Below are 14,862 nucleotides of genomic sequence, written 5' to 3' on the forward strand. Positions count from 1 at the left end.
TCGTACAAAAACCTACAAATGAGGTACGAGTAATTCATAAGAATTAGCCTCCAATTTCCCAAAACGTAAAATAATCACAAATTGTCATAAGAGTATGTTGGTTGAACTTATTTTAAACACCATGTTTTAGAACACTTTTTTTGTGCACAAGGTGATGCAAAAGACGTGACTTTGTTACTTTGATTAAAGATTATGAGGGCACATGAATTTAAAAAATAATTATGCATGGATAAATCATTGATAATAAATACTGCAATATTCCATAAACAACAACAAGAATTGTCCATTTTCATTTCATGGGGACTTTAAACACAAAAATGTGTTTTTTTTGTGAACACCCCTTTCAGCTTTAGTGTGAAAGATGATACATTCATTGAATTCTTTACTCCCAGGGTGCAACTTTTCTCTATGTAGACATCCAAACCTTGGCAGGTCTGTGTGAGAACGGGATGAGGGGGGAAATGATGGGAAAAGTCAGTGGGGAGCCTTTGAAGTTTCCGGTCAGCGGAGGAAGCAGGGAGGAACCACACAATACTCCTTATCAGGCATCAGTGGTTTAAGGGGGAACTGTAAGGGAAAAGAAGAAGAGGAGAGTAAGAGCAAGGGGAATTGGAAGGAAAGAGAGGTGCGATTTATCTTTTCATCAGTGATTCAAAGGGACTAAACAGGATGCACAGATGGAAAATATTCTGTTATTATTTCTCTCTCTTTCAATCTCGTCTCTATTTCTCCCTCACACGCAAACATATGCCAATCTCATCTACAATGACGCATGATGAGCTCCATCTGAAAATAATCAGCTTCTTTTTTGCCTCACTGTCTGAAGTGTTAACAGGATTTTAAGGAACAAATTTATGTCTGGCCGAAGAACGTACATGAATAAAATTTGTTCAAGTTCTGTTATTTTATTCTCTCAGTGTATGATCTATGCATCTTGGGCCTCAATCCAAATTTGATGATTGTAGAAATCATTGGTATATATATATATTTTTTTTTCAGTTGTGGATGAAAATGTAAACACAGGTTCTTGTAATGTGTTTCCCATCACAAATTGGACAGCATTGTGAAAAGTTTCAGATTAAAATGTTTTGCCCTGGAAACATTTTCCTATAATATCCTCACTGCCTTTATCGTGTTGGGCTGAATGGAAACTATAACAAAATCTCTCATTAGACAAGCTGGCTTTTACAAATAGGCCAACATGACAAATTTTAAGTATATAAACATATGCATGGCCAGTGTTTGGGAAATGCATTACAATGCCTTACAATATTGTGTTACTCCTTAAAAAAGTAAGGTTACACTTTATTTGGTAACGCTTTATTTTACAGTGTCATTGTTACACATTACATGTAGTTACTGTAGTAATAACTAAAAATTATGCATAATTACAGTACATGCAATTAACCCTAAACCAAACCCTCATCCCTCATCATCTAAGTACTTGTAGTTAATTATTACTCAGTACTCAAATGTATAATTACACGGTGTAACCCTTTATTGTAACGTGTCTGTGTTACAGTGTAATTATACATTTAAGTACTGAGTAATAATAATTAACTACATGTACTTACTAGGGGGTGGCTTAGGGTTAGTTGCCTGTAATTATACATAATTTATACATAATTTATTACAGTACTTCAGTAACTACATGTAACATGTAACAATGATACTGTAAAATAAAGTGTTACCAAAAGTAACTAATTGCATTACTTAGTTACTTTTTATGGAAAGTAATGTCTATAATGGGAAAACAAAGTAACTTGCATTACTTGAAAAAAGTAATTCAGATATTTTGTTGTAAATTTAAAAGTAATATGTAACTTTACTAGTTACTTGAAAAAAGTAATCTGATTACTTGTAACTTGCGTTACATATAATGCATTACTCTCAACACACATTTCAGAAAAGTCTTTATGTTAAAAACAAAAAGACTTTTGTTTTATCAGCTTAATTAATGCAGCTGTTAAATATTCTGTTGGGAAACATTTAGGATGCTACTAATGTAACCGACCAACTTAATTTGTTGAATTACCTTATTGAAAATCCACAGAGGTGTTTGTAATTATATTCTACCTTTATCAGATCATTGTTGTATATTATTGTGTGATTAAAAGCATTGCAGCTGCACATATTTTAAAACATGAAAATGTCAAATACCATTTTTCCAATCAAAAATAGAAGATGAAGAACAAAATATAAACATTGCCACGTCAAGTTTGGTGCTATTTATTATTTTAATAGTGTTGATTTCAGTGTTTTTGTGCTGGTCTAAATCAAGCAGGTGCTATTTCGGTTCAGACTGTGGCACTGCCCTTCATGACTGTTTCCTGTGTGATATTTATCAGCTGTGATTAAAAAGTGTTTTTCAAATGAAAAACAAAATATGAAATATATATAGACCTTATTTATACAATAGGAACTCCACCAATGAGAAACAAAACTAATTTAATTTCAAAGCCACATACTTTTTTCTTGGCCTTTGGCCTTGTTATGAACATCTTTGCATGCAAGCTGTTGCGTGGATTTTATTTTTTATTTTATGATAGTTTGTTTAATTGTATTATTTGCATTTAACAGTTGTCTTGTTTACCTTAGAACACGCCTGCAAGTTTTGGGTTATATAAGTGATAGAAACTATCTCATTGCTTTTTTAATTGTGCACTTTTGAGTTTAACAACGATTCCATCTGACGGTTTGTATCCGCAGCAGAATGCAGAACTGATAAGGTCAGAGCATGTTGATCCCTGAAAGAAACAGTTGTCCTCCCAGTGGGGTTGATGGTCAAGGGTCAACAGCTTGAGGTCAGCGGGTGGATAAAGAGTGGAGTGACTACACTGGAGTACAAATGACCTCCTCTTGCTCTTGTTCCTGTGTTTGACTCCTGCAGATTCACACATGCTCTGAGCAGGTTTTGCCCCAGCTGCTCCTCAGTGGGGATTGTCAGATTCACATGCAAAAAGCACAACTCACCCCATGGCGCAAGAATATCACATTCATCTTCTACACTTCCTACAAAGAAAATGATTAATATATATATATATATATATATATATATATATTAATCATTTTGTAACAGGGGTTTTCAAACTGTTTTCAAAATCGGGACAGTAAGGGAGTGACAGGGGAGTCCGTTGAAAAAAATAGAGACAATGTGTAATAAATAAATAAATTAAATAAATAATTGACAATAAAATAAATGAATAAAAAAGTGTATTAGTTAATATTAGTTATTAATTGATAAAAAATAAAATAAAATAATAATAATTAAATAAATAAATGACATTAAAATAGGGGTTGAATTCAGAATGAGAAAAATTCAAGTAATCTCAATGGCAAAAAATGGCATATATATATCTCAATTAAATAAGTGATATGATATGATATATATATATATATATATATATATATATATATATAGGCTATATAAAATTAAATAAATAATACATTTAACAGTAATGAGTAGAAAAAATATGTAATTATCTAACTTAATAGAAATTAATTTTAGGTTTATATTATTAATTTTTCAGTGTATAAATGGGGTGTTTATAAAATATATCACACAAGGATCATAATTTTGGGGGTCTGTGGCATCTAAAAGATTGAAAACCCCTGGTTTATTATAGTTTATTAATATTTCTGATTTTGAAATTTGATATTCATATACCAGTCAATGGAATTTGTATAATATAGATGTTTATTTATTTGTTTTGTTTTTTAAGTTGTTCATAACAAATGTAAATACGGCAAACCAAAGCAACTGCAGTTTATTATGTTCAGGCTTTAAGCCAGTTTAATAGGGCAAGGCTCTCAGTGCAATGATGCTGATGCTTCTCACGGCTGTGAATTGATTTCTGCGCATGCGCAGCGTTTCCAAATATCACACGCGTGTTGTGTTTGATAGGAGGGTGTAACTGCAACGGGATGTTTCACTACGGCTTGAATGAAGAGCAACCGATTACTCTCCGTTTATTAGCGAAATCACACAGTACGAACAGATTTGTGGGCTGAATCCAAAGCCTTGGACTGAAAATGGGTTAGACGAGCTATGGTTGTGTTTGAAACTCTTCGGATCTCGCAGCAGGAGCAAAACAATGAGGACAACAGCGAACAGAGACAGGGACTGATCAGTGTCATTCATTCCTGGACTTTCTTTTCTCCTGTTTGTCGTTGAGATGATAGTGGAGCTGGTGTGCAGCGCTGTGGCTCTGCTCCTTTACATGAACACCCTGAGCGCTGATTTCTGCTATGATGACAGGTACAGTCCTTCTCCATCACTTCATCTTAACAGTTATTAACAATTACGACAGCAGTGAGACGTGTGTTCAGTTAAACGCAGCGCCTCTGGCACAGATAAAGTAACCTGACTGTATGTTTATGCGTCACGCGCGAATTGTAATTGTGTACTTTGTCAAAACAGCACATTTAACTTTGCGAAAACAGCTTGGTTACTAAATGTTTCTCTCTTACTAAACTTATAGTTCCACGCAAAATAGATGTATATATTTAGGAAGCGTTCATATTGTGGGATATTAGCTATTATTGTTTGTCGTTTGACATTTGCTTATTGTTTAGCGTTGGAAGTGTTCGGCGCGCGCGTCTCTACTGTTATAGTGGAAACCGGGGCTAGTTGTCACAATTTTTACTCCAGTAAATATTGTTTTCAGGTTAGGGTTTGTTTATTCATTTTAATCAACATGAAACAAACAAACAAAATAAGTATTTCTTAATCAAACACACCTGTCTGTTCGTTTAGTAGACTACTGCTAAATAGATGAGGCATTCAAAATGTGTACTGTTGGGAACTAGCCAGTTTCTCCTAATGTATATTTGACTGTGTGGGCTTGCTGTCACTGCCTTTTTCACTAATACATTTAGGCTTATTTCTGGGAAATTCTTTAAAACCTTTTCAGAATGCTTTGCCAGACACAACCCCAGGCGTCTTTCTGTGGGTTTACTGCAGCGAACTGACCCATGAAATGATGGGTTTGGTGTAGTAGCCAAAGCAACAGGGAAGTGATAATTTGTGCAAACATGTCCAGCTGCTTCTAATTCTGTTAAGATTAATTGATAGACTCCCAGGTGAAATGTAATTTGGCTCTACAGATCATTTCAAGAACCTGCTTGGGGACATCAAATGTTCACGCTATACTTTCTTTTCTTTGTTTCAATATATCATTAGCTTATTCCATCCACCAACATTTCCGTTATGCAAATTTTGGGATATTACATAGAAAAAAGCTGGATGGAAATGCATAAATTCTAAAAATGTGCATAAAAACATATGCACTCATTTGAGGCGGATATTTTTTTCTGATTAGAAGACATGCATAAACTACAATGGAAACACATTTATTAATAATAAAATAAGTGAAAATTAATCCCTCAATATGCAACAAAAAACAGGATGCGAATGGATAACCAGTGGACCGATTTCATTGCACAGCATCTCAAATGTTGGATTGGCCATTCTGAAATGCCTGAGTCAAAGTCTGTCATCAAAATGAAATGATATAATTACCTCCCAAAACTTTTAAACACCAGGCATCCCCCTCCCGAGCACAAGATAACATGGCAGCATTCATTACATTTTATCTGCATACTCTGGAGTGCAAGTAATTTATGATATAATTTACAAAAAAGAGCCACAGCGGCTTCCCCAATTGCAGCAACTTTAATTTTTGTTACGGATAATTTTGTGCCAATTTCCAAGGAAGTGATGATTTTGTTCTCTTGAGCACATAGGATGGGAACAATGCTTTATTTGTACATGTTTTATGCGATATTCCAATTTTGTGCATAAATTAAATTCCCAAACATGGCTATTGTCAACATATTGATCTCCAAGTCCAAAAACCCCAAATTGACCTCCAAAATGTCAATCACATGTAATGCATTGAATTTCAACTGGGCAGATATTTATCTACATACTCAGCATGTGCTGATCTACTCAGTGACTTTAGCTTGAATTTTAGTTCGAACCATTTGTTTGTGTGGTTGATGCAAGTAGTGTCCCTCACACAGTTTGTAAATGTTAAATCCCGGCCTGTGACCTTTAATTTTCAGAAGAGACCCAGTGTTAATTTAAACCCAAGAGAGGCACACATGCATGCATCCTTCTCTGTCCCTCTTGAGTGACCACAGATACCCAATCAGTACACTGACCCTGCAGAGTCATTCATCAAATCGACCTTCTCGCATAAAGGTCAACAGTCCTGCGTCCTTCACCAGGTCCCCGGGGTTTAAGTTGCTTTGATTTATGTGTTTGTGTGCACAAGGCATAATCAAAGAATCTGGTGATTGGTTTTCTGTGATTCCAGACTCGACTCCTGGGACTGTTTTCTGTCTCTTGACTGTGGTCATACACCAGCTGTTGAAGCGCAGTTGCAGTCTTTGGCTTTCAGAGCTCTGGGGTACCGCGCTCCGTCTCTGTTTTCTTAATCACGTCAAGTGTTTTTCCTTGGAACGTTACGGAGGCTTGTCCACACTCCATGCGCCAACGGTAATATCAATAAAAAAAGCGAGTAAAGCATTCTTGGTATGAAATGTGCAACTTGACTGAAGGCAGAGGACGTCAGCCAGTGTTAATCCTACTGGGGGAAATTTATTTTTACATGTCTTGAGAGCGATGTTTGAGAGTCGCTATGTGATCTTGTGCCAGTTGTGCTTTTCTAAAGCATTTTCCATGACTCTGACTGTGAGTAATAAGACCTCGCTTACATAGTTTTTGCCCTTTGGATGAGTTTCACGTGGCTTGTAGAGATAAGATCTTGCTGTTTGTTTTGAATGCTAGAGTTATATCAGTGAAGAGACTTCCAGAGGATGTCGTTCCCTGATTAGCTCTTGTCCATATCCGTGGAGGAGGACATTTTTCCCCCAATATTGAAATTAGTTTTTTGATTAGTGTGGGTTTTAGTGGCATATTCAACTTGTAAGGGAGCTGCTGCTTTGATTAATACAGTAACTGTGGTTGCAACTGACACCAGCAGTATTGCATTGTAAACATTCAAACAGACATTTTGTCAAGCTAAAGACTTGCACAAGAAATGAGGTTTTGCAGTTATATAGGACTAGCCACTTCATTCTTCATTTTTTTTGTGCATCTGTAACAGTCCTTAAACGTGACCCTAGAAATGTGTAATGGGCCTCAAGGGGGATTTACAAAGAAAACATCCCTCTCTCTTCCAGCTGTGATGAACGCATGCTTAACCAGTTCAGTGTTGCGTATTGCTGAGAAGCTTCGGAAGGAGATGAATGCTGCTTTTCCTGAAGTGACTTTGAGATCTCCTGCAAATAAGAAGGGAATGTTAAACATTTCACAGTACCTTCATTGTTGCTTTCAGTTTGATGGGTGTGTTTTTATCAATGAGAGACTGTATAGTGCTTGTGGATTTTAGTAGGAGAGTTTTATTATGCACCAGTGTGCAAGTATTGTGAGTAATAGATGGTGTCAAAGAGAGCTCACACTCTGTCTGAGTTTTGACACATGGCCGTTTGTGTGGTCTTGAAAGATGTACAGATTATAAATAATTAAATAACCATTAATGATTTATAAATCAATTCAGTGCTCATATAAAATTTTAAACTGCATTTTGATTGCATGGATGAGGATTTTGTGCGTGCTAACATGTCTCTCTCAATGATTGATAGCTGTTTTGTTACCTGTATAGATTTTACCTAAATCATGAAGTAAAAATCACACAATTGCCATCTACATAAATATAACAAAAAATATAAGTGAGCTACTGTAGTTAATCCTTGCTGTTACAGGCCTTGATATTAGTTGGCAACAGACCATTTACTTTATCAAATCATCTGTTCTAGACATGCTCTCATGCCTTTTAAAATGTCAGACTGTTATTTTTATTAAATCTCTTGGGGTTTCAGGACAAAGTGTTTCCTGAAATTGTCTTTTTATAGATTTAAAAGTAGGTATCTGCCCATTGGTGGCCTGAGAAAGAACACAAGACAAAATAATGAATTTACAGTATGTGTTTCTCCAATCCATGTCTCAGACATCAAAAACCATGCAATGAACATTATAGAGATGATAATGTGTATATATATATATATATATATATATAAAGTCCACTGCTGGACTTGATAACAAATCAGTGCATTCACATTACTTTGTGGCTTTTGTAGCAGTTAAATGATTAGTTCACTTCAGAGTTAAAATTTCCTGATAATTGACTCGCCCCCATGTCATCCAAGATGTTTACATCTTTCTTTCTTCAGTCGAAAAGAAATTTAGGTTTTTGAGGAAAACATTCCAGGATTTTTCTTCATATAGTTGACTTCAACAGCTACCAGTGGGTTGAAGGTCCAAAGTTGCAGTTTCAATCCAGCTTCAAAGGGCTCTACAGGATCCCAGGAGTGGAATAAGTTGCCTGGAAAATCCAGCCTCACCACTGTACCAGCGGATGAGTCTGGTTGCCATTGAATCAATTCGATTTCTAGGGCGGAACAAATCCGAGCAAACAGGAAGGGGAGTAAACCAATCAGAGAAGGGCGGATATGACGTTAGCAAAGCGACAAGAGAGTCAACAGTGAAAAGTAAATAATTCATGTGTTTTGTGTCATTTAAAACTGAATTCACGGCTGAATAGAACAAACTCTCGGGTCTCGCGTGCGCAATCTTTGTTGATATTGAAGGGACTTTCACTGCACTAGAGTGACGCTGTTTGCGTCACTGAAATAAATTAATCTGATTGCACGGTACGGTTTGGAGTTGACTCGAGGCGCGACGGAGGGCGGACTGACCAGACTGATATATCTTGTAAAAGATATATCATTCTGGACTTGCCAGGCAAAGGAATAAGGGTCTTATCTAGCGAAAATATTGGTCTTTTTTTTTTTTTTAAATTCTGCGGTAGGGTGAAAAACTCCATCTCATTTTCTCCACCAAATTAAAAATTGTCCAACATCGTTGTTTTACCTTTTTTTTTTTGTAAAGGCTGTTTGACTTAGTCTTTGCACATTGGCTTTGTAAACACTTGCTCGGTACTTCCGCCTATGTCATGCGATGTCATGAGATCTTTCCAACATGAATATGTAATGCGTGCCATATCGCAAAGCAGTGCAAGACAAGCATTTGTGGTTAAAAAGTAGGCTACATAATTTTCATTTTTTAGAAAATGACAGATCGTTTCACTAGATAAGACCCTAATTCCTCATCTGGGATCGTGTAGAGCCTTTTGAAGCTGCATTGAAACTGTCATTTAGACCTTCAACCATTTGGTAGCCATTGAAGTCAACGATATGAAGAAAAATCCTAGAATGTTTTCCTCAAAAACCTTAATTTCTTTTTGACTGAAGAAAGAAAGACATAAACATCTTGGATGACATGGGGTGAGTAAATTATCAGGACATTTTAATTCTGAAGTGAACTAATCCTTTAGTGTCTTCAGTCTTTTTTTCAGTTCAGGGTTACAATCCTAAATACCCACATTGCCACCAGAACAATTAGTACTTCTTTTAGACTCTAGACTCTTCACTCCAGTGGGACACCATACAAGAGAGGAAGTGAAGAGTGACTGATTTAAGAGGGTAATTTGAGATGTTTGGAGGCTGAAGAGAGCGGTTTAACCGCACAACCCAAGACAAATACATCACAGAGATGATATATTTTATGAAGGAGAGGCAGATGGGCTTCATAAGTACCAAAATCAATTTTAAAATCATTTTGAGTGGTTATAGTGAGCCAGAGGCAGAGTGAACAAGAAGTTTCAGAGCGAGTGACTGAAAGGTTTGATTTGTTGCCAATGGAAATGGTTGAATTGTAAAGCACTCTGCATTCCCCCCTCAACCCCTAATATGCCATATTATTCCACCAGTGTAGAACACATGTAAGTTTTTACATTCAAATGCACCATCTCTATTGATGTATGCAAACGCTATGGGAGTTTGTGTAGATGTTATGCTGTGTGTTGGGGGTTGGTGCTTTGATTACTTGCAGATTTGCACCGGTTATCCTTCTGTGGCCAACTCGTAAGGAGCTGTCAGCAAACTCAGCAATGGACAATCAGGGTGAAACCCCTCATGTACCGTCCATGACTCCAGCCTCCCTGAAGGGAATCTTCCACAGGCCGAGTTAAGGGTCGAGTTTCTTGAAAGAAGGCAGCCAGTGTTGCAACAAAGAGGATATTGCCTTTATTGAGCTTTACTGAGCTTGACTAGCGTTGGTATCAATATACTGCCATGGGATGTGGCCTTTTGTACCCAGAAACATCAAAGAAATGGTTCTTTTAGCAGAAAACGACATTTGTTTTGTTCAGACATGAGTGGATGGAGCACAAATTTAGCACAAAGAATATGTAATTACAGTGAGATTCTCTCTTAGTTTGCTACTATATGTGCATCATTAACCAGAATTGTACTGTGTGCATGGACTCCAGACTCTGACATCTCCCATCAGTGCCACTATGAGGTAACTTTTGGAAACGAGAACCCCCTTACGTTCCATCATAGAAGTCGTACCATCATAAGTCTGGATAAAAGGATTCTGCAGAGCGGTTGTTGAATTATGGAGTGTTCACATATGATGAAAACCTCACTCTTGAGGTCTTGCAGAGTTGAGGCATAACTTCCCATCCAGGTTAATGTTCAGCAGACATCAGAATATGGTTGCTGATGGTTGAAATCCAGAAAATATGTTGAATGTGTAATTCGTTCAGTCTTCCCATCAGTTCAGTTTTCAGAGTTCACAGCCTTTATATGGCTCATGTTTTTGTGGGTTTTAGAGAAAATCTCATCAGATTGAGATTTACTCACTCACTCAGGCCATGTTTACACTAGTATTGTTTTGTTTTAAAATGTATAACTTTTCCTATGGTTATGCCTGTCGTCTACACTACTCTAGCATTTTCGACCCTCAAAAATGGAGACTTTCGAAAATGCTGCTGCAGACCCCGTTTTAGTTTGAAAACTCTAGGGGTTGCGTTTAAGTGTAAACGGACTAGAGTTGTCAAACGTACTGACTTCGGTACCAATCGGTACTGAAATTTTAAAAATGTGACACTTTGAGCACTGTTGAGCGGATTTGTAAACGCCTCTGATTGGCCGTTGTGTTGATGCACTCATCAGATATGTCTGTGATTGGCTACAATGATCAACACATGGGGGCATTTGAAAACACACAGAAGTGTTTGAATTTGAAAGCATTTCGAAAGTGGGAGTACCGAAGTCTGTACTTTTGACAACTCTAAAACGGACCAAAATGGAGACTTTTGAAAACAAAGGCATGGCTGCCCACATTATGCTACTGGAACACAACAATAACAGACCAGGGCTGCGTTTCCCAAAAGCATCATAAACCTAAGGTGATCGCAATTGTTCTATGATCAAGTTAGGCTTACAATGCTTTTGGGAAACACAGCCCGTAACATACCAGTCTTGACAACCGTGTAAACAATAACATGGAGACAGAACTGCATGCTTTACTGACTTTCTGGTTCATTTTTAGCAGCTTTTGTGCATGCCTACATGCGCAAGAGGCAACTGTTTACACTTGTACATGCATGCCTAGGGTGCATGACCGGTCATGTGACATGCGTATTCGGTCGTGTAGTGTGGACGGAGATCGTTTCTGAAATGCAGTGGAAATGCCAGTATAGACGAGGATCGTTTTAATTTTAAAACGCCTAGTGAAAACACACCCAGTTTCAGTAGGCTATTGGTTTTAGTCTTCATCCCTTACATTACTAATATAATATTACACTGCATCATTTACTTAGCTAAAAAAATGTAACTACCATTGTGGTTCAGACCATATCAGACCGGTTCTTTGGTCAGACTTGAGAGATTGTTTAAGTGTGATCAATTAGCACTCACTGTTTAAAAAGTTGAATTCTATTCCATTTGTTTAGTAGTGCATATTTATAGTTTTTGTTCTTTTGTAAACTCCCATTTCTGCAGGTTTTTGTCTTCATAATAGTTTTTAATTGTGATAACCTCATCCTGAGGAACCATACACATTTTAGCCCAATGATTATGAGCTCTGGTGTCACATTGCACTGGCATCTGCCTTCTCCCACAAATACATAGGTGGGCATAAAAACTCGCCACAGTAGGGGGAAATTCAAACCCTCACAAGCCCCCACAGATTACACACATTCGTAGCTGTTTGCTGTCTGTGTGATCGATGACGATTGTGTATCATCTTTCGGCAGTTCCCGCTCCAGCTTTGCCTCCTCCTGTCTTTGTCTTCCTCTTTCTTTTGTTCTCTACTCTTTCAAACACTTCCTCGCCAGCCTTGTGCCAATTGTGTGGTTTCAGGGGAGCATAAAAATAAATCCTCCATTCTCAATGTCAGTATTGTACATCTGACTGACAAATCCTCTAATGAATTGATGCCTTCTGCTCAGGTCGAGATTAATGACGGTTATAATCGGCTGAGCTCAGTGTGTGTGTGGATATAAAGGGGATCCATCAACATAGTGTCCTGCAGTGAAAATTGGGCGGCCTGGTTGACAGGTTAATCATGGGTGATCATGGTTCCTGTGGATTGTGTGCTCCCAGTCATCTGTTAGGAGGGAGAAAGTCGTCTGAATCAAATCCCAAGCCTTGTTAAACAGTGCTGATTGTTTCTTGTATTGATCCTCTTTAAGCTTTGTGCTGTTTTACTGGCAGAACCAAAGATAAACAATCTAAGACCACCAAGGAAAATGCTTCTGTTTTGCATTTGTCTAGTACAGTTTTTTCATTATGAATTATGGTCAGTGTCGCGCTCCATGTCACAAAATGATTAGTGACCTACAAATAATGCAGACCCTTATGTATTTCTCATTAAATTCACTCTGCAATGTTTGACATTCATCAAAATCCTAAAACTTTATTTTCCTGGTTTGAATTAGATTATGAATCCCAGATTTTCAAAGAGGTCCCAGACTTTTGGATCCCGCTGTAAATAATGGCTTACATAACCTTTTAAAATAGTAAACAAAATGTTTTTAATGGTAATTTTATAGTTGTTTGAAATTGTTTTTAATTTGGTCAGTAATGTAGTTCTAATTATCATGTACAAAAATCAAACAAACAAACAAGCATAAATATATGGCTGTTCATAAATAGAATCAATAGAGTCAAATCTTGTGCAAGAGGTTTTTTTTTTTGTCAGCTTATAAAATATCTATATAATCAAAAAATGCTTCAGATTGTTCTGAATTTCCTCAGTATAGTAGTTATGGTTTTTATGTGCAAGAAAATCATGCACAATCTGCATGTATTACCGTTTAGAGATTTCTTCTAAATCAAGCTGATTTTCCATGAAGTCTGTGCTAGAGTTTTTCTTAATGTCTGCTTTATCTGTGCTAATACTTCACTGCGCTTGACATTATTCATGCGTATACTGTTAATTCTACCTGCGTCGTATTGAAAGCCCCTAATTTTGCCTTCCTGGATGGATTTTTAAATTACTTAAAATGTCACATCCACAGGCCCAGCTGCTTTGTGAGTGCAATAGAGATTCATTAGGCTGTGTCACAGAGCGTGGCAGCAAAGTCCGTCATCGCCTCTGGTCTATTCAGCCAAATCCTCCACGCTCTTAAGCTCAAGTGTATTTCTAGGTAATTACTGCAGCTTCAAAAGTCACGTCGCTTTTGAATTCCTAATTCGAGGGGATGTTTTTATATCCTCTCACTTCGTAAAAAGAAAAGCAAATAAGTCGGGAAGGAAATGTTATGGTTTTAAAGGGGCCTCTGCTGTATTTCTCACACCTGCACCCCTCCAGCGCTGAGCCAGGCGGTCTACATTAATGCATTTCCCATTATAGACCCTCAGTATTTTCTTTAGGAAGTAACTGTGGAGAGAATATTGCATACATTCAGAGAGATATTGATTTTGTTAGTGATATGGATGTCTTTGTTGTGTAAAAAGACACTCAGAAGAATTGAGAACAAGAAGAAAAAAGTAAAGCTTCCCATATATAAGTAACCTTCCCCAAGGGAGAACTGCAACTTTATCGTTTTATACATATCACTTGTACTACATCACTCAACCTACGTTATCTTAATGATATGCCTCATATGTAGGGAGGGGGTGATGTCTTTTACTTTTTTTTTTTTTTTTTCTTTTCTTTTTTCTGCTCAGAGCAATGGGGCATCATAAGTAACCACATTCGGGTCATATTTCATTCCTATTCAAATCTTTTTGGGGTCTGTAATTCATCACCAGTCCGGAAGCAATCTGTTTGCTTTTCCTGTGTTTCCTCTAGATAAGAGGCGCATAGAGCGTTTCGCCTGCCGTGTAAAGAAAGATTGCTGCGATATGAGGACTTGTTTAGGTTCGCTGTCTGCAGCGCTCTCATTGCTATGCAATGCCATTACCGGTCAGATGATACAGTTAATTTATTGTACAGGGAAGGAGGGTTTGCATGCACACTTTTGAGAAAGAGAAATGTCAGACAGACAGTGAGGTGCTTTTGTCCACATATAATTGTTTTGGTGTTTTCTACCTTCTCATAGTAAGGAGCTTTTGTCCTCATATAATTGTTTTGGTGTTTTCTACCTTCTCATATAATGTTTTTTTTTTTTAGTACTATTTTCTATCTTTCCCTCCCTATTGCAGCGACATCTCTTCTCTGGTGACATGTTTTTCGGTGTGAGGTCGGGACAACCTGTCACTCACATGAGATCACAGCAATAGCAACCCACAATTTAATCAATTCCTGAAGGACAAAATCAAGTCTCATTCTACATTTTTTTTTTTTTTTTTTTTTTTTTTCTTGTTTGAGAAGCCATTTCACTCTGATATATACATCACAACAGGGAAGAAAAGATTACCGCAACTTCGGTTTCATGCCGACTTTAAGACTTACATCCACCCAGCCAATCAAAACACAGGTCATTTACATATGTTAATGTG

General features: G+C 37.2%; 1 protein-coding gene across 1 annotated transcript in view; it reads left to right on the top strand.

Moving 5' to 3' along the window:
• Positions 1-3,855: 3,855 nt before the first annotated feature.
• The window catches only part of tmtc2a (transmembrane O-mannosyltransferase targeting cadherins 2a), a 35,381-nt gene continuing 24,374 nt past the window's right edge, over positions 3,856-14,862 (top strand). Inside the window, exon 1 of the mRNA XM_048156012.1 lies at positions 3,856-4,258. Coding sequence (XP_048011969.1) covers positions 4,176-4,258 — 83 coding nt within the window. The 5' untranslated portion in view covers positions 3,856-4,175. The remainder of the gene's footprint in view (positions 4,259-14,862) is intronic.

The sequence above is a fragment of the Megalobrama amblycephala genome, linkage group LG14 (genome assembly GCF_018812025.1).
Source record: "Megalobrama amblycephala isolate DHTTF-2021 linkage group LG14, ASM1881202v1, whole genome shotgun sequence".
NCBI lineage: Eukaryota > Metazoa > Chordata > Actinopteri > Cypriniformes > Xenocyprididae > Megalobrama > Megalobrama amblycephala.